This window comes from Lacerta agilis, chromosome 2 (genome assembly GCF_009819535.1).
Source record: "Lacerta agilis isolate rLacAgi1 chromosome 2, rLacAgi1.pri, whole genome shotgun sequence".
Lineage (NCBI taxonomy): Eukaryota > Metazoa > Chordata > Lepidosauria > Squamata > Lacertidae > Lacerta > Lacerta agilis.
The window spans coordinates 102,648,093-102,664,136 of NC_046313.1; the positions used below are offsets into that span (position 1 = coordinate 102,648,093).

The window sequence follows — 16,044 nt, forward strand, 5'->3', positions numbered from 1 at the left end:
GCTGCTCCAGAGAAGCGGATATGGAGCAATGGATTCAAACTACAAGAAAGAAGATTCCACCTAAACATTAGGAAGAACTTCCTGACAGTGAGAGCTGTTCGGCAGTGGAATTTGCTGCCAAGGAGTGTGGTGGAGTCTCCTTCTTTGGAGGTCTTTAAGCAGAGGCTTGACAGCCATCTGTCAGGAATGCTTTGATGGTGTTTCCTGCTTGGCAGGGGGTTGGACTGGATGGCCCTTGTGGTCTCTTCCAGCTCTATGATTCTATGATCATCAATTTATTTGTATGCTGCCTTTCCATAGTTAAAACAATGCTCAAGGCATCTCACAACATGACAAGATTTACATAATTACCAACATAACAAAAGTCATAAGCAATAAATAAAACACATCAAAAAGTATTTCCAAATGGAAAACAATTTACACATAAATCAGAAACTAAAACTAAGAATACAGTATTAATATCAATCACAATTTAAAATGACATAGATTTTAAAAAAGCAATTTAGAAAACAAAATCTGAGCAGCCCTTTATGGAGCCTGTCAGGCCCCGCTCCAAGCCAGGTGGAGAGAAGCAGGGCAGGGTCCTTCAGGTCTTTAGGGAACTGTTCATTCTTATCACACTGAAACCTCAAAGTGGGGGTTGCTTATATTTAGAATTTGTTGGGTCTTCCCAAATGGATTTTCAAGACAAATTTGCTACAGATTTTTCTCCTAAGCGTGCAAGTTGTCTGGAGGAGAGAGGGGACAAAAAGACTTCTCCTAAATCTTGCCACTTGAATGGAAAGCGGGAACAGAGATGGGGGCTGTTTCGGCTTTCGAAACACTGCTGCTGAGTTCGGAGTCTAGAGTGGCTGTTTCCCCTATCAAAATTCCAATTACAGGTAGGTAGCCGTGTTGGTCTGCCGTAGTCGAAACAAAATAAAAAATAAAAAAATTCCTTCCAGTGGCACCTTAGAGACCAACTAAAGTTTGTTCTTGGTATGAGCTTTTGTGTGCATGCACACTTCTTCAGATACACGAAAGCTCACACCAAGAACAAACTTAGTTGGTCTCTTAAGGTGCTACTGGAAGGATTTTTTTTATTTTTTTTTATTTTGTTTCCCATATCAAAAGCGAGGGACGATAATTAGGGGGGCTGCAAGACCATGCAACAGTGGGGCAGCCTACCTGTCAATCAGGATAGAGGTGAAGACAGGAGGGGATGTTGGGGGGGGGGCAGCTGGCAAGCAGGACAATGGCTACCTTTTACTGTTTGAATCAACATGAATGACACGGGTTGGGAGAAGCTCTAGTTTAGTGCAGAGGTAGCCGTTTTTTGCTCCTCCTTACTTCTGGTAGTGTTGCCTTTTGGGCCAGGACGGATCAGCAAGGGGTGGGCCCCATTTGCCTCATTCTGTTGGCGGCTGGGGCTGAAGAAGGGCCGCAGGGGGCCACAGAAGGTCCCGATGTATGTGTAGATGTGGGTCCTCTCAGTCACATTGTAAAAGGAAACCTCCCCTTCGGAATAGTCCAGGAAAACTCCCACCCGCTTTGGCCTTGTGTTCACGGGGAGCAGCGTAGGGCAGGAAATCAAGGCCTTGTACTGGCCTCCCTTCCGAAGCCACAGCCTCCAGTACCCACTTATGGGGGAGAAAATGATTCGCTGCCCTTTCCTGCTCACCGTTTCCCTACAAACCCCCAGGTCCCATTCTGGGCTGTCTCCCACTTCGACCTCCCAGTAGTGCCTCCCGGAGGTGAACGCCTCGGAGCCCAGAACGAGGACATAAGTGTCAAATCTCTCTGTGTTGTTGTCGTCATCTGGAGGCCGCAGCTGCCAGGATCCTCTGTATTCCACACGTTTCCTGTCTCTGGAGAGCAGAAGACTTGGATGCGCTGTGGCTGGATCCAGAGACACGTCCACTAGAGGATGGTCAGAGAGAGAGAGATAGAGATAGGAAAAGGGGTAGTGGACAGGGGACAGGCACAAAACCCGTAACGAGAACTGCTGGAAACTATCCTAGGGGGTCCTCTAGTCCAGCCCCAAACCTGGTGCCCTCCATCTGCTGTTTAGACTTGCTTCCTCTATATATTTATTTAGGGATGCGGGTGGTGCTGTGGGTAAAACCACAGAGCCTAGGGATTGCTGATCAGAAGGTCGGCAGTTTGAATCCCCGCGATGGGGTGAGCTCCCATTGCTCAGTCCCTGCTCCTGCAGTTCGAAAGCACATCAAAGTGCAAGTAGATAAATAGGTACCGCTCCGGCGGGAAGGTAAACGGTGTTTCCGTGTGCTGCTCTGGTTTGCCAGAAGCGGCTTAGTCATGCTGCCCACATGACCTGGAAGCTGTCTGCGGACAAGAACCCTGGTCTCCCAGGACCTAGTTGGACACTCTGGACACTACACTGCACTGGCTAACGTCCTGTGCCATACCATTTATCCCTGGTCATTGGCTATGCTGGGCATCTGCATGGCACCAGGTTGGGGGGGGGAATCTGATTTAGCCCATCTAGTTCAGTTTTGTCTACACTACAGCTGCCCCCCTTCCCCCCGCCCCCAATGCCATCAGGGATGATGGAAGTTGTAGTCCATCTGGAGGCCCATCGATTCCCCCATCCTTTCACGAAAGCAAATGGGAATGTATGTTGAGTGAAAATCCAAGCACTGGTGTGAGCGTACCTTTGAATTTTGTTAAGATCTGAATAATGTCAAGGCAAGGAATGTTGTAAACGTTCTTCAGTTCAGTAGGAACGACTTGCGGCTCGAACAGGGTCACGTTTTCCGCCCTACACAAAAGGATAATAATCCATTTCATTTATATATGCATTTCCTGACTATGAGGTTAATGGGGAGGTGGCGCAGAGAGTGTTCTAAAGTAATTAGGAGGAACTCGTGGGCAGCGGTGGACTCGGGGCTTTCCCATTTCAGTGGCGCCCTGTGTGACACTAAACTTCACCCCTTCCTTCACTATCGACACCATTGTTGTGACGCCCACACCCAGTCTGGCCATGCTACCCTAAAACCGCCTCTGCTGTGGGCTCCAGACATTGTTGGACTATGACTCCCATAACTGATGGTTGGCCATGATGGGAGCTGGAGTCCAGCAATATCTGGAGGGTGACAGGTTCCCCATCCCTGGTCTAAAGTAAATTCAAAACACCACATTTTCCTTTCCCTCCTTTTCCTTTCTTACTGCTTCTTTCTCTTTCTCCCTCCCCCCCCCTTTGTAGCTGTTTTCATTTCTGGTTTTTTAATTTACATTAGTTTCCTATATTTTAACTGTATTGCGAAAAACTTTAATAAAAACACCCCCTCCTCGCTGGCCCACCCCCCGCGGAAAAAAGCCGCTGGGGGTGTGTGCTTTGCCTCCCCTTTTCCCCCTTCCAGCGGCTTTTTTTCTGCGCGAGGGGCGGGCCAGCGAGGAGGGGGCGTCATGCCAGTGACAAGCTTGACGCCCCCTGGTCGCTGGCCCGCCCCTCGCGCAGAAAAAAAGCCGCTGGAAGGGGGAAAAGGCGGCATGCCCTCATTCGGGGCCCACCCGGCGGGGTGGGGTGGGGGGCCGGCCAAAGTTTCACCCCCCTCCCCTGGAACCCGGGGTCGGAGCGCCCCCCTGCCCCCCCTTGCTACGCCCCTGTGCCTGATCATTGAGCATGATGGCTGGGACTGATAGGAGTCATCGGAAGGGTCACAGGTTATCTACACCTGGTGTATTTGGTGACGAAGCTGAGAAACTCATGGGAGTGAGGGGGGGGGGGAGAGTGGGCAAGGAGCTGACAGGGTGACCCTAATCCCTACAAAGGTCCCTTCTGATTTCTGCATCCGCAATGTCAGCCCTGCCCCAAACAATTACTGGGGAGCGGGTGGGAGCTGAGAATTAGGAAGCCATCAGACTGCAAAGCAGAGGGAGAGAACAGAAGCATTGCCTCTGCTCAATGACCTTCTGCTTTTGGCTCCCTCAAATATCACCTGTTTCCTATCCCCGCTGCTTATGATAAGAAATGTAACTTTAAGAACTGGTGCCTAAGCTTTTGCTGTTTCCAGCCCCCTCTTCCCTCCCCATCCCTTTTTCCTTGTGTGTCGTGTCTTTTAAATTGTAAGCTTAAGGGCAGAGACTGTCCAAATGCGGATGATTGTAAGCCGCTCTCAAAGCTAAAGAGTGGAGTAAAAAGAAGTGCTTTAAGTAAATCTGTTGGAGGAAAGGGCTCAGATTCTACACCTAGAAGCAAGACTTTGTGGCATGATTACTGTACTGTGTGGCATTTCTGCTGGAAAGCAAACTGACAAGCTTACCTTGCTAACACATTCTCCACATCCTGGACCACCGGAAAATGAAAAGAGAAATTAGTGGTTATTTTCTTTTTGTAAAAAAAATGGTTGAATGCTTTAAAAAGTATACCTCCTCTATTTTCTCAAATCAGCCACATGCAGTGTTGCTGCCTTGCTAGTTTTGAAATAGCCTATGCACTTTGTTTTCACGGTCTCCTCCATGGGCCTGGCTAAAGATGAATTCAACAAGCCCAAAGGAACCAGTTTGTTATTTGTCCCCTAGTCATCAACGTCATCTGTTTATCTGCATGCCGCTTTCCCACAAATTGTGCTATTCACGTTTGTGTAAACCAATACAAACAAGCCAATCTAATTTAACAGCTTAAAACTAAGCAAGAGAAATGATCATGCCTAACACGGAAATAAATATGTACTATACAAAACATCTCCACTCTCCAGATGATGCATTGGGGATCTGATGAGAACTCGCTCGGTGTTCACCGCGCCCAGTAGGCGCGGTGCATGTTCTTCCTGATAAGGGCGGTACCCCAGTAGGCGCGGTGCATGTTCTTCCTGATAAGGGCGGTACGTTGCGAGTTTCCCTACAGGGATCTCCAATAGTTTGAATCCAGAACTCAGGGCTTGTTCACACTTTGCTTTGTCCCAGGATCTGAGTGGTTTTGTGCTTATCCCACTCTTTCTAGGCACGGATCCAAGCGGTTTTCCAGTTGCCCTGCTGCTTTAACCCAGAAGGGGGTCTTTCTATTTAGCTCTTTAGCGCTAAATAGGAACAAATGGCAATCTATTGCTGTTTGTTCCGATTCAGCGCTAAAGATCGGATTTCCAAGGAGAAAGCAGCGCTGCAAAGGGAAGTGTGGATAAACCCCTGAGTCTTCAAACATCCTCTACTGCGAAGTTTTCGATGTTTGATGTTTAGTTGTGTTTTTATATTCTGCTGGAAGCTGCCCAGAGTGGCTGGGGCAACCCAGCCAGATGGATGGGGAATACATATATTATTATACCACTATTACTACTACTACTACTACTACTACTACTACTACTACTACGCAAGTGCTCTGCCACTGAGTTGTGTAGTCCTTCCCCATAAGAGGCAGCAATTAAGTTTAAAATAACCTTTGTAAAAATAAAAAACAGAAGCTTTTCTTTTGGGAATTATAGGGACAGAACTACCTAAAATATATCAAAACTTATTCATGTATGCTACTGCAGCAGCAAGAACATTACTTGCCCAAAAATGGAAAGAAGCAGAAGTCCCAGTAAAGGAAGAATGGATATAAAAGCTTATGGAATACGTATGCAGAAATGGCGAAACTTACCGGAAGAATAAGAAATCAATATAACTTTTTTTTTTAAATAAAAGAATGGAAATTGTTTATTGAATATTTACAGATAAATCATAAACAGATAAAAACACTGGCAGGATTCTTATAGCAGCCTGCAGGTTTATAAGAGTATATATTTTTTTAAAGAAGATGAATAAATGAGCAAATTAAGTTAATCTGGATATGCAGAAGATATTAAAAACAAATGTAAGAAACTGCAGAAAGAGGGGGAAGGAAGTCAAGTTTTGAAATGTCAACGTGAGTGTAAAATTAGTGAAATGTATAAAACTAGTGAAATGTATAAACTTGAAAAGTTGTGTGTGTGTGTGTGTGTGTGTGTGTTACATACATTTCAAACTGAAAAAAAGAGGCAACAATTAAAAGTTAGTTGAACTCACACAAGCAGGAAACCCAACATTTACTCACAAACCCTATTGGTTTCAGTGGGGCTGACTTCCAGATATCCTCCATAGCTCAATTGGTAGATCATGAGACTCTCAATCTCAGGGTCGTGGGTTTGAGCCCCGCATTGGGCTAAAGATTCCTGCAATACAGGGGACTGGGCTAGATGACCCTCGCGGTCCCTGCCAACTCTACGAGTCTGACTCTATGCCTCATCTCACCTTCAAAAGTTCAGCAGGTGCCTTCTGGCTCTTCGACTTGATCTCCTTAACCAGCTGCTTCAGCGAGGAGTTTTGCTTTGAGAGTTGGGTTAAATTCATATGCAGCCTCTTCAGGGTCTGCCTCTCCTCTGCCTTCAGCCTCTGCAAGAGTTCCTCCTCTTCCTCAACCAGGAAGTTGTACAGCTTTGCAAACTCGTTCTCCACCCGCTCCTTCTGACTATGCACCTTGTCCTTCATCAGGAAAGGAAAGATGAAGACAGAGAGATTCAGCAGCGCTTCCAGCTCTTGACTCCAGGGTTAAGAACGTCAGAAGAGTGAAGAAGAAGAAGAAGAAGAAGAAGAAGAAGAAGAAGAAGAAGAAGAAGAAGAAGAAGAAGAAGAATGGGTACAAAAACTTACGGAATATGCAGAAATGACGAAACTTACCGGAAAAATAAAATAAAAAAATCAAGAGAACAAACTATTTATAAAAGAATGGAAATAGTTTATGGAACATCTACAAACAAACTGAAAACAGATAATAACACTGGCAGGATCACTGTAATAACCTGCAGTTTTATAAGAGTATATATTTAAAGTAGATAAATAAATGAGCAAATTAAGTTAATTTGCATATGCAGAAGATGTTAAGAATAAATTTAAGGAACTGCAGAAAGAGGCGGAAGGAAGTCAAGTTTTGAAATGTTAGAATGATTGAAAAATTACTGAAATGCATAAAACTGAAAACCATAAATATTATATACATAAGAGGAGCCTGCTGCTGGATCAGGCCAACAGCCCACCTAGACCAGCATCCTGCTCTCACGGTGGCCAACCAGATGCCTGAGGGAAGCCTGTATACAGGACCTGAGCACAAGAGAGGTTTCCAGCAACTGGTATCTTGGAGGTAGAGCATAGCCATTGTGGCTAATAGCCCCTGATAGGATTATGATGGCCAGTTGCAAAGGAGAACTGCCTGGGCTGTGTGGGTTCTTCTGCATCCACTAGTCAGCCCTATCAGCCCCTCAGTGGACAGGGACGCGGGTGGTGCTATGGTCTAAACCACTGAGCCTCTTGGGCTTGCCGATTGGAAGGTCAGCGGTTCGAATCCCAGCGATGCGGTGAGCTCCCATTCATTGCTTGGTCCCTGCTCCTGCCAACCTAAGCAGTTTGAAAGCACGCCAGTGCAAGTAGATAAACAGGTACTGCTCCAGCGTGGTGGTAAACGGCGTTTCCGTGCGCTGCTCTGGTTTTGGTGTTCCGTTGCGCCAGATGCGGCTTAATCGTGCTGGCCACATGCCCCAGAAAGCTGCCTGTGGACAAACGCCGGCTCCCTCGGCCTGAAAAGCGAGATGAGCGCCGCAACCCCATAGTCGCCTTTGACTGGACTTAACCATCCAGGGGACCTTTACCTATGGACAGGGCTGCCAACACTGAAGCAGTTGTCTCATTCTCTAACGCAGTGCCAAATTAAACCTGGTGGAGGCCCCCTAGGTGTTCGAAATCTCGGGGGCCCCCTCGCAAATTATCTGCTAACATTTTTTTTATTTTACCCATTTTATTAAGCAATATAATTTTGATCCACTGTTGTGGGGCCCCTAGGCCGGTGTCTGCTCTGCCTATCTGGTAATCTGGCATTGCTCTAACAACACCCTGCCTGCTGCCTCCAAAGGGTCTGTTTTCAGAAAAGCCCTCAGGGAACCGGTGTGTGCCTGTACCCCTTGGTGGCTGATGCTCATTGAGGCTGGCAGGGAGCCCAAAAGTATGTGGCACTACAACCAAGGACAGAGCCGAGTAATTTTTGTGTTGTCCCCACCCTCCTCCTCCTGCTCCACGAGCAGTTCTGGAAAGATTGATATGGAGACTGAGGAGGAGGAGGATTTCAGGCAGTGCCACCTGCGCCCTACAGCAGGACGAAATCTTTGGAGTCTTGCAAACTTGGCACCTGCCTTCCACGCAGCTGTTTTCTTCCCTTCCTTGTATTTCTGCTCCAAAGACTCTTCCAGTTGTCGAGTGAGCAAAGATACGGCACGCTGCAGCTTCCCCTGGCAGGAAAATGGGAAGAGGATTACGAGCAAATCAGGTTTGTTCATTCCGCCTTGGTTTCCCCCAAGCCAATTCTATTCAGTACTTTCAGCTCAGTTCGCCGCTTCCAGAGAACCCTGGCAGCTTAATTCGTGGCTCGGCAAAGGCTGCGTACACACCATACATTTAAAAGCACACACCCCCTACACAAAAAGCATGGGAACTGTATTTTGCCCCACAGGGCTACAACTCCCAGCACCCTGAACACACCAGGGTTCTTTGGGGGAACCCATGCACCTTAAATGTCTGGTGTATGCAGCCTCAGTTGGTACCAAACTACTCAGCCCATTGGTTTGGCATTGGCAAAGTGACTTGCAGATTTCCACCCATCAAGCTGAGCAACTGAACTGCTCCAGAGCTACTTGCTGCTTTGTGTTACTTCTTAGGTGACAAACCCAAATGTACGCACCTGAGAGTCAGTCCCACTGAACTCAATTGGGCTGACTTATGAGAGAGAGAGAGAGAGTGTGTGTGTATGAGCGATAACACTGTTATTTTTGCCACCACAACATACTACCCTTTCCCCTCAAATGCACCTTATAACAGTGAAGAATACATTAAAGGTGACCTGAGCTGCTGGCATTCTCCAGAACTGAATTTAATAACCTCACTCACTATTAAACGAGTCAGACCATTGGTCCGCACTGCCCTGATCTGGCCACAGTGATCCATGCGATGGTCACCTCCAGACTTGATTATTGTAACTCGCTCTACGCGGGGCTGCCCCTGAAGCTGACCCAGAAACTCCAGCGGGTGCAGAATGCCGCGGCGAGGCTCCTCACGGGGTCTTTGCCGCAGGACCACATTCATCCAGTGCTTTACCAGCTGCACTGGCTCCCGGTGGAGTACAGGGTCAGGTTTAAGGTGCTGGTTTTGACCTTTAAAGCCCTATGCGGCTTAGGACCCTCATACCTAAGGGACCGCCTCTCCTGGTATGTCCCGGGTAGGACCTTAAGGTCCTCAAATAATAATTTGTTGGAGGTCCCGAGCCACATGGATGCTAGGTTGGCTTCAACTAGGGCCAGGGCCTTCTCAGTACTGGCTCCGACTTGGTGGAACAGTCTGGCACAAGAGACCAGGGCCCTGCGGGATTTGGCATCTTTCCGCAGGGCCTGCAAGACGGAGCTTTTCCACCTAGCCTTTGGGTTGGTTTCAGTTTAACCCTGATGTTTCGTAGTTTTGGTGTGATTGGTGGGCTACTTAAAAATGAGGCTGCAGTTTAGATTTAATTTTAAATTGTATTTTAATCTGTATTTTAATGAATTGTTTTATGTTTTTGTTGTGATTTTATTGGTGTTAGCCACCCTGAGCCCGGTTTGGCAGGGAAGGGCGGGGTATAAATAAAAAATTATTATTATTATTATTATTATTATTATTATTATTATTATTACTACTACTACTACTACTACTACTACTAAACCAACTAGCAGCAGCTCTCCAGGCTTTCACACAGGGCTGTCTGCCAGCCCTACCTGGAGACGCCCTATATTAAACCTGGAACCAAGCAGATGCTCTGCCACGGAGCTACACCCCTTCCCCTCAAGGTCTGTTTCAGAGGCTTCCAGCGGACGAGGCACTATTAGGCAGGTGTTCAACTAGAGACAGGGCCTTTCCTGTGGTGGCACCCTGTTCTTGGAACACCATCTCCAGAGACGCCGGCACAGCCGAAAGGAAAATGCAGCTTTATTCCCTAACTTCTATGAATTTCCTGAGGGGTTTTCTCGTTTTAGTTGGACGTTCCATTCAGTTTTAATCTTGCATTTGCTGCCTCGGATATTTACAACTGCAGAAGGGCAGGCTGGGAAGGGAAGAAAAGGAACGCAATGGGACTGTAGGAAGGAAGGGGGGGAACCCACCTGGTATTCCTGGGCAGCATCTTCAACAGGCACCACGGAGTGAGAGGCGTGAACCTCTGAGGCCTTGCAGGTCTCGCATAGGAGAGCCTTGTCCTTCGTGCAGAACCATGTCAGGTCTTCTTGGTGCTCCTCACATAGACTCTGAAATTCCTCCTCTTCCCCAGTTCCTCTCTCCTGCTCTCCTTTCTCCTCCCCGTCAGCCTTCGGGGAAGGCCCGCTGGCTGCGGCCTCCCTCTTCATGCGAGAAAAACAGAAACGGCACAATTTCTGTCCTGCGACGGCCACGGCAGTTCTGTAGGGCCCCTGGCACAGGGCACAGACAGGCCTCCGGGGTTTGGGCTTGAAGGCCGGTTTCGAAGCAGGAGCGTCAGCCATCTCTCCCCTCCAGGAAGCGCAGGATGCTTAGGTTTCGTTTCTCTCGCTCGAGGAATCCCTTCAGAACCGAAAGCGCAGCTGCTGGTTCTTCTTGCAGCTGGCCGCTGCCGGGCTCTGTGCCCGGGCAAGGCAGCGCTTTGTGGCAGAAAGGCACTGCTAGGGAAGCATGCCAAAGGTGGACCCAAGTCCTTTGTGCAAAGGTCAGCACAGAGTGGCATTTGACACATTTACAGGCACGCAATAACAAGTTCCTGGGAGCAAGAATCCAGAATATAACAGACCTACAGCAAACCAGGATTATTATCAGGGCTTTCTTTCAGCCAGAACTTGCTGGAGCTCAGCTGTGGCACCTCCCAGGTAGGCACTGTTATAATTAGCCAGTCCCAGTGTTATCTGAGAGTTCTTTCATCATAAAATCCCTTTATCTCGTTGCCGTTCTGCTACCAGGTACCAGGCAACTGCTTGTTTCTCGGTGAAATTGCACCTCTGAGTTTTATGCCACTGTGGTTCTGTTTGTCTGGGGCAGGTCTACACTGCAAATTTAATGCCCTTTTTATGGCCATGTCTCCCATCTCCCCCCACAAGGGATATCCCTCTTGGGCAGAAGGAAAACAGTAAAGCACAAGCTAGGCTTGCAGAAGGCCCCAGATCCGACCCAGGCAGAAATGGCAGGGAAGATTCGCTGTCTGAAACCTTGGAGCTGCTGCCCGTCAGTCCGGACCAGGGATGGGGAACCTGTGTCCTTCCCCATATTCATAGAATCATGGAGTTGGAAGAGACCACAAGGGCCATCCAGTCCAACTCCCTGCCAAGCAGGAAACACCATCAAAGCATTCCTGACAAATGGCTGTCAAGCCTCCACTTAAAGACCTCCAAAGAAGGAGACTCCACCACACTCCTTGGCAGTAAATTCCACTGCCGAACAGCTCTCACTGTCAGGAAGTTCTTCCTAATGTTTAGGTGGAATCTTCTTTCTTGTAGTTTGAATCCATTGCTCCGTGTCCACTTCTCTGGAGCAGCAGAAAACAACCTTTCTCCCTCCTCTATATGACATCCTTTTATATATTTGAACATGGCTATCATATCACCCCTTAACCTTCTCTTCTCCAGGCTAAACATACCCAGCTCTCTAAGCCGTTCCTCATAAGGCATCGTTTCCAGGCCTTTGACCATTTTGGTTGCCCTCCTCTGGACACGTTCCAGCTTGTCAGTATCCTTCTTGAACTGTGGTGCCCAGAACTGGACACAGTATTCCAGGTGAGGTCTGACCAGAGCAGAATATAGTGGTACTATTACTTCCCTTGATCTAGATGCTATACTCCTATTGATGCAGCCCAGAATTGCATTGGCTTTTTTAGCTGCTGCATCACACTGTTGACTCATGTCAAGTTTGTGGTCTACCAAGACTCCTAGATCCTTTTCACATGTACTGCTCTCAAGCCTGGTTGGACTACAACTCCCATCATCCCTGACCACCACAATTTTATCTTCTGCTCTCCTAGAATAAATATGCAGAGGAACTTAACAGATAAAGAATGGATAAGGCGAACCCGAAGGCTATGCTCTGCACCTCCATGGTCAGAGGAGGTAGAGCTTCTGAATATTAATTTCTGGAAACCACAGGATAGGAGAGGAGTCTTGTGCTCAGGTCTTGCTTGGTGGTTTCCCAAAGGCATCTGGGAGGCAACTATGAGAACAGGGTGCTGGCCTACAGGTAGATGGGCCATTGGCCTAATCCAGCCAGCTCTTCTTGTGTTCTTAGAATACAGAAACATTAGTATTCATGGAAATGACTAAGAATTTTTTTCTTAGTCCCAGGTACAAGGTTGCTGGTGTAATATATTGTGTTGTCATGTCGAAATCTCAGCTTCCATCTCAAGAGATGGAAAGGAGATAAAGTCTCTACCAGAGAAGAATGGCAGATCAAGTCGATGGAATACGCCGAAATGGCCAAAATGACCGGAAGAATCAGAGATCAGGAAGACCATAATTTTAATAAGGAATGGGGGAAATGTATCTTAAAAACCATTGTAAACAGTTAAAATCGTTAGGAGGATTGGAATATCACTTGTAGTTTAATGGTGAATTTTGGACACAATGGAGATGTAAAAGATTTTGGATTATCATAAGAGGCGCAGGAGGAAATGATTTAACAATAGGACACACATAGGAGAGCAGGGAAGTCTAAGAAATTCCTTGGAATCTTGTTTTTATGTTGCAAGTTGGACATGTGACTGTAAACTTGTAATTTGAAAAACTATATGTGTGTGTGTGTGTGTGTGTGTGTGTGTGTGTGTGTCTCAGTTTATCTGCCTGCATGTTTCACTCGCAAATGTTGCATTTGTACAGCTCAAATCCTTCCTCAAGCGTTCATCGGTAGAAGCCACCTCTTGGAAGCTGGGATGGCTGAGTTGTTAAGAGCATGAGGCTGTTAATCTCAGGGTCATGGGTTCGAGCCCCACATTGGGCAATAATAATAATAATAATAATAATCCTGCACTGCAGGAAGCTGGACTAGAAAACCAGGGGGTGGTCCCTTCACACTCCGTAATTCTAGGATTCCAGCATATGATCAGTTCTCATTTTCTGCTTAGCTGAGAAATCCCCCCCAAGGCTACGTCATTCTCCCATGGGAAAGGAAAAGTGCTGGTTCAGTGACCTACCCTCTGCTTTACACAGCAAGGACAAGGCACTCACAGACCCTCAGCCATCCCGACTGATGGAAGCTGGGAGCCCAACATCTGCAAGGCCACAGCTTCTCTGCACTTGGCTGCAGACCAGGTGTGGGGAACTGCTGGCCTTCCCAGTTATGGCTGAACCACAGCTCCCATCATCCCTGGCCAATGGCCGTGCTCGCTGAGGCTGATGGGAGTTGTAGTTCGACAACATCCGGAGGGCCCACCGTTCCCCATAAAATGATAGATGCACCAACGATCTCAGCATACAGGAGCAACAAGAGCGCCAACACCTCACAGGCAGGCAGGCTTTTCCCCTGCCTGTGCCAATTCTGATGGGGAAAAAAAACCTGGAGGTTTTCCCTTCAAGTCTGTATCCAAAGCTAGCAGGTACAGTGGTACCTCGGTTTTCCAGCGTCTTGGAAGCTGAATGTTTCAGTTTTCAAAACACCGAAAACCCGAAAGTAAATGCTTCTATTTTTTAACGTGCCTCGGAAGTTGAACAGCTTCTGCTGCGTGCATATGTTATTTCTTCCCCAGTTTTCTGCACATTGCCCTTTGCGCCTCGGTTCTCAAATGTTTTGGAAGTCGTGTAATTTGATGTTTTATTTGATAAAAATAAGATTTTAGATGGGAGATATGTTGATAAGAATAAGATTTAAGTTTTAAGATATATTGATTATAATTGTAAGATTAAGATTAAGATTAGATGTAAAAGTAGATTTTACAATGTTACAAAGTTACTAAAGAAGATTAAAAATGAACGCAAAAGAGAGGATGTGAGGAAGTCCCAATTTTAGGATGACAAAGAAGGTTAGGATGAGGAATTAATTGTTTTGTTTGTGTGTATTTTGTGTAGTGTTTGTATTTTGTGTATTTTTATTTCGAAAATCCAATAAATTCTTATTTTTTTAAAAAAGGAAGTCGAACGGTCTTCCGGAATGGATTACGTTCGAGAACCGAGGTACCACTGTATTTTTTGTCTGATGGTGAAAACCCACGCGTGAGTTTCCTCCTAGCAGTAAGACTCATAGGTTAAGTGCCCTTGGCAATATGGTCTGAAGGCACAGGTGGCAACCTTCTTGAAGCCGATCAGGCCAGGGGTCTGAGCAGCCCTGGCACAGAAACCCTCCACACATCGCCACGAGGTTTACCATAGAAGGAAACGGGTCATAAATTAAATCTACTATGTATTTTGGAAAGCTGCTAATTTGTTGTGCATTTGGACGCCTGTGAAGATACTGTAACAAAACACTGAATGAGGATTCCTGTGAAGGAGCAAGTTTTTGTCTCTGCCGGGATACAATCGGATGCCATTTTGAATCAAGACAGCCGACTGGACCTTCCAGGGGTGACCTGATTGCAACCACATTCTGCAGGATCGTTCCTGAAACCATGAGGCAGATTTCTGTCCATGTTAGGATACAACTGGGCGCATTTTTTGAATCAAGGTGGCAGGTCGAACCTGTCAAACCTGCTCTGACTTTTACCACCGATTTAAACCTTATACTGATTTTTTCCCCCTGTTTCCCAGAATTCCCCGAAATGCCAGTTGTGAGGCTGCTATTGTGATATAGATACAACCATGCTGATGATTTTGCAAGAACTTTTGCACCGGTACCTCCCCACAGTACTGATGGAATTCAGCCACCAATTTTGGCTTTGGTACTGTGCAGAAAAAAAGGAAATGTTCTAGATTTCAAAACAGAAAATATTACTCTTTCTTTTCCTACTCTCTCTCTCTCTCCCAGTCTGCATCCTTAAAAATGTAAACACGGGCATGAAGGGCCCGATACTATGATCCCTAGGAGTCTTCCACTCTGCCTATGGAGGAGGCAGATCTCAAGGCAAGAGTGTGCGCCACCTTCTTTATGGTCTCCTAAAATCTGCTACAGCTGTGTAGGGGGAGGGGTGGAAAAGAAAGGGAGCACATTTGAAGAAGAGTTTGGATTTGATATCCTGCTTTTCACTACCCGAAGGAGTCTCCAAGCGGCTAACATTCTCCTTCCCCTTCCTCCCCCACAACAAACACTCTGTGAGGTGAGTGGGGCTGAGAGACTTCAGAGAAGTGTGACTAGCCCAAGGTCACCCAGCAGCTGCATGTGGAGGAGCGGAGACGCGAACCCGGTTCCCCAGATTACGAGTCTACCGCTCTTAACTACTACACCACACTGGCTCTCAAGGATTTGAGGATGAATTGAGGGAAGCCTTGGTTCTGCAGTATCCGAAACCTCCAGCACCCCTGCCCCCTCACCAAAAAAAAAAAAAAAAAAAGACAAGGAAACCACTGCCATATGAATTTTGGCTCTGGGGTATTTTGTTGCTGTTGTTGTCCTCTCCATTTCCATATTTTACTAATTTTTTCAAGCATTCTCACCAGAAACTTAAGGAGATAAAACAAGGCATAGTTTTCTGTTCAGGAAAAATAACAACCCCCCTACTACAAATGAAAAACAAACTCAGGTGAACTCCCAAGCTCCTGCCCACCTCCCCTAACACTAGACATTTTGCTACAGAGCAGGCCGATCCCCCTTTCCCCCTCCAAAGCAGCGTGAGAAGCGGTCCGTGTGAAGCCAGTCTGTCCATCGCCCGCCGTAGTGATGGGGTCCAGCTGCCGCAAACAGGCAGGGGAACTTTTGATGTCTGCGCCACTGACCAGGAGGGACGGGGACCGTGGGTCAGAGAAGGCGGAGGAACGCTGGCAACAGGGCCGAGCCTCTCCATAGGCGCTACGCTAGCATCCAGACTCAAAAAAGAAGAAGAGAGAAAAAAGCAGCGAGAAAGAAATCTTGGCACCGAGTCCGTAACGAAACCCCGCACTGGGAATCAACTCCGGAGGGCTAAATCCTCAAGCTCTTAAGATCCAA

The 16,044-nt window shown here is 47.1% G+C and overlaps 1 protein-coding gene across 1 annotated transcript; it reads right to left on the minus strand.

Annotated features, from left to right (window-relative positions):
- Positions 1–1,102: 1,102 nt before the first annotated feature.
- LOC117042008 (E3 ubiquitin-protein ligase TRIM58-like) lies at positions 1,103–10,563 on the minus strand. The gene is made up of 6 exons (XM_033141445.1): positions 10,128–10,563; positions 8,136–8,231; positions 6,208–6,438; positions 4,266–4,288; positions 2,655–2,761; positions 1,103–1,899 (listed from the first exon to the last, which is right to left on the minus strand). Exons 1-6 carry the CDS (start codon positions 10,500–10,502, stop codon positions 1,289–1,291), a joined length of 1,443 nt encoding a protein of 480 aa, XP_032997336.1. The 5' UTR covers positions 10,503–10,563; the 3' UTR covers positions 1,103–1,288.
- Between the last annotated feature and the right edge of the window lie 5,481 nt (positions 10,564–16,044).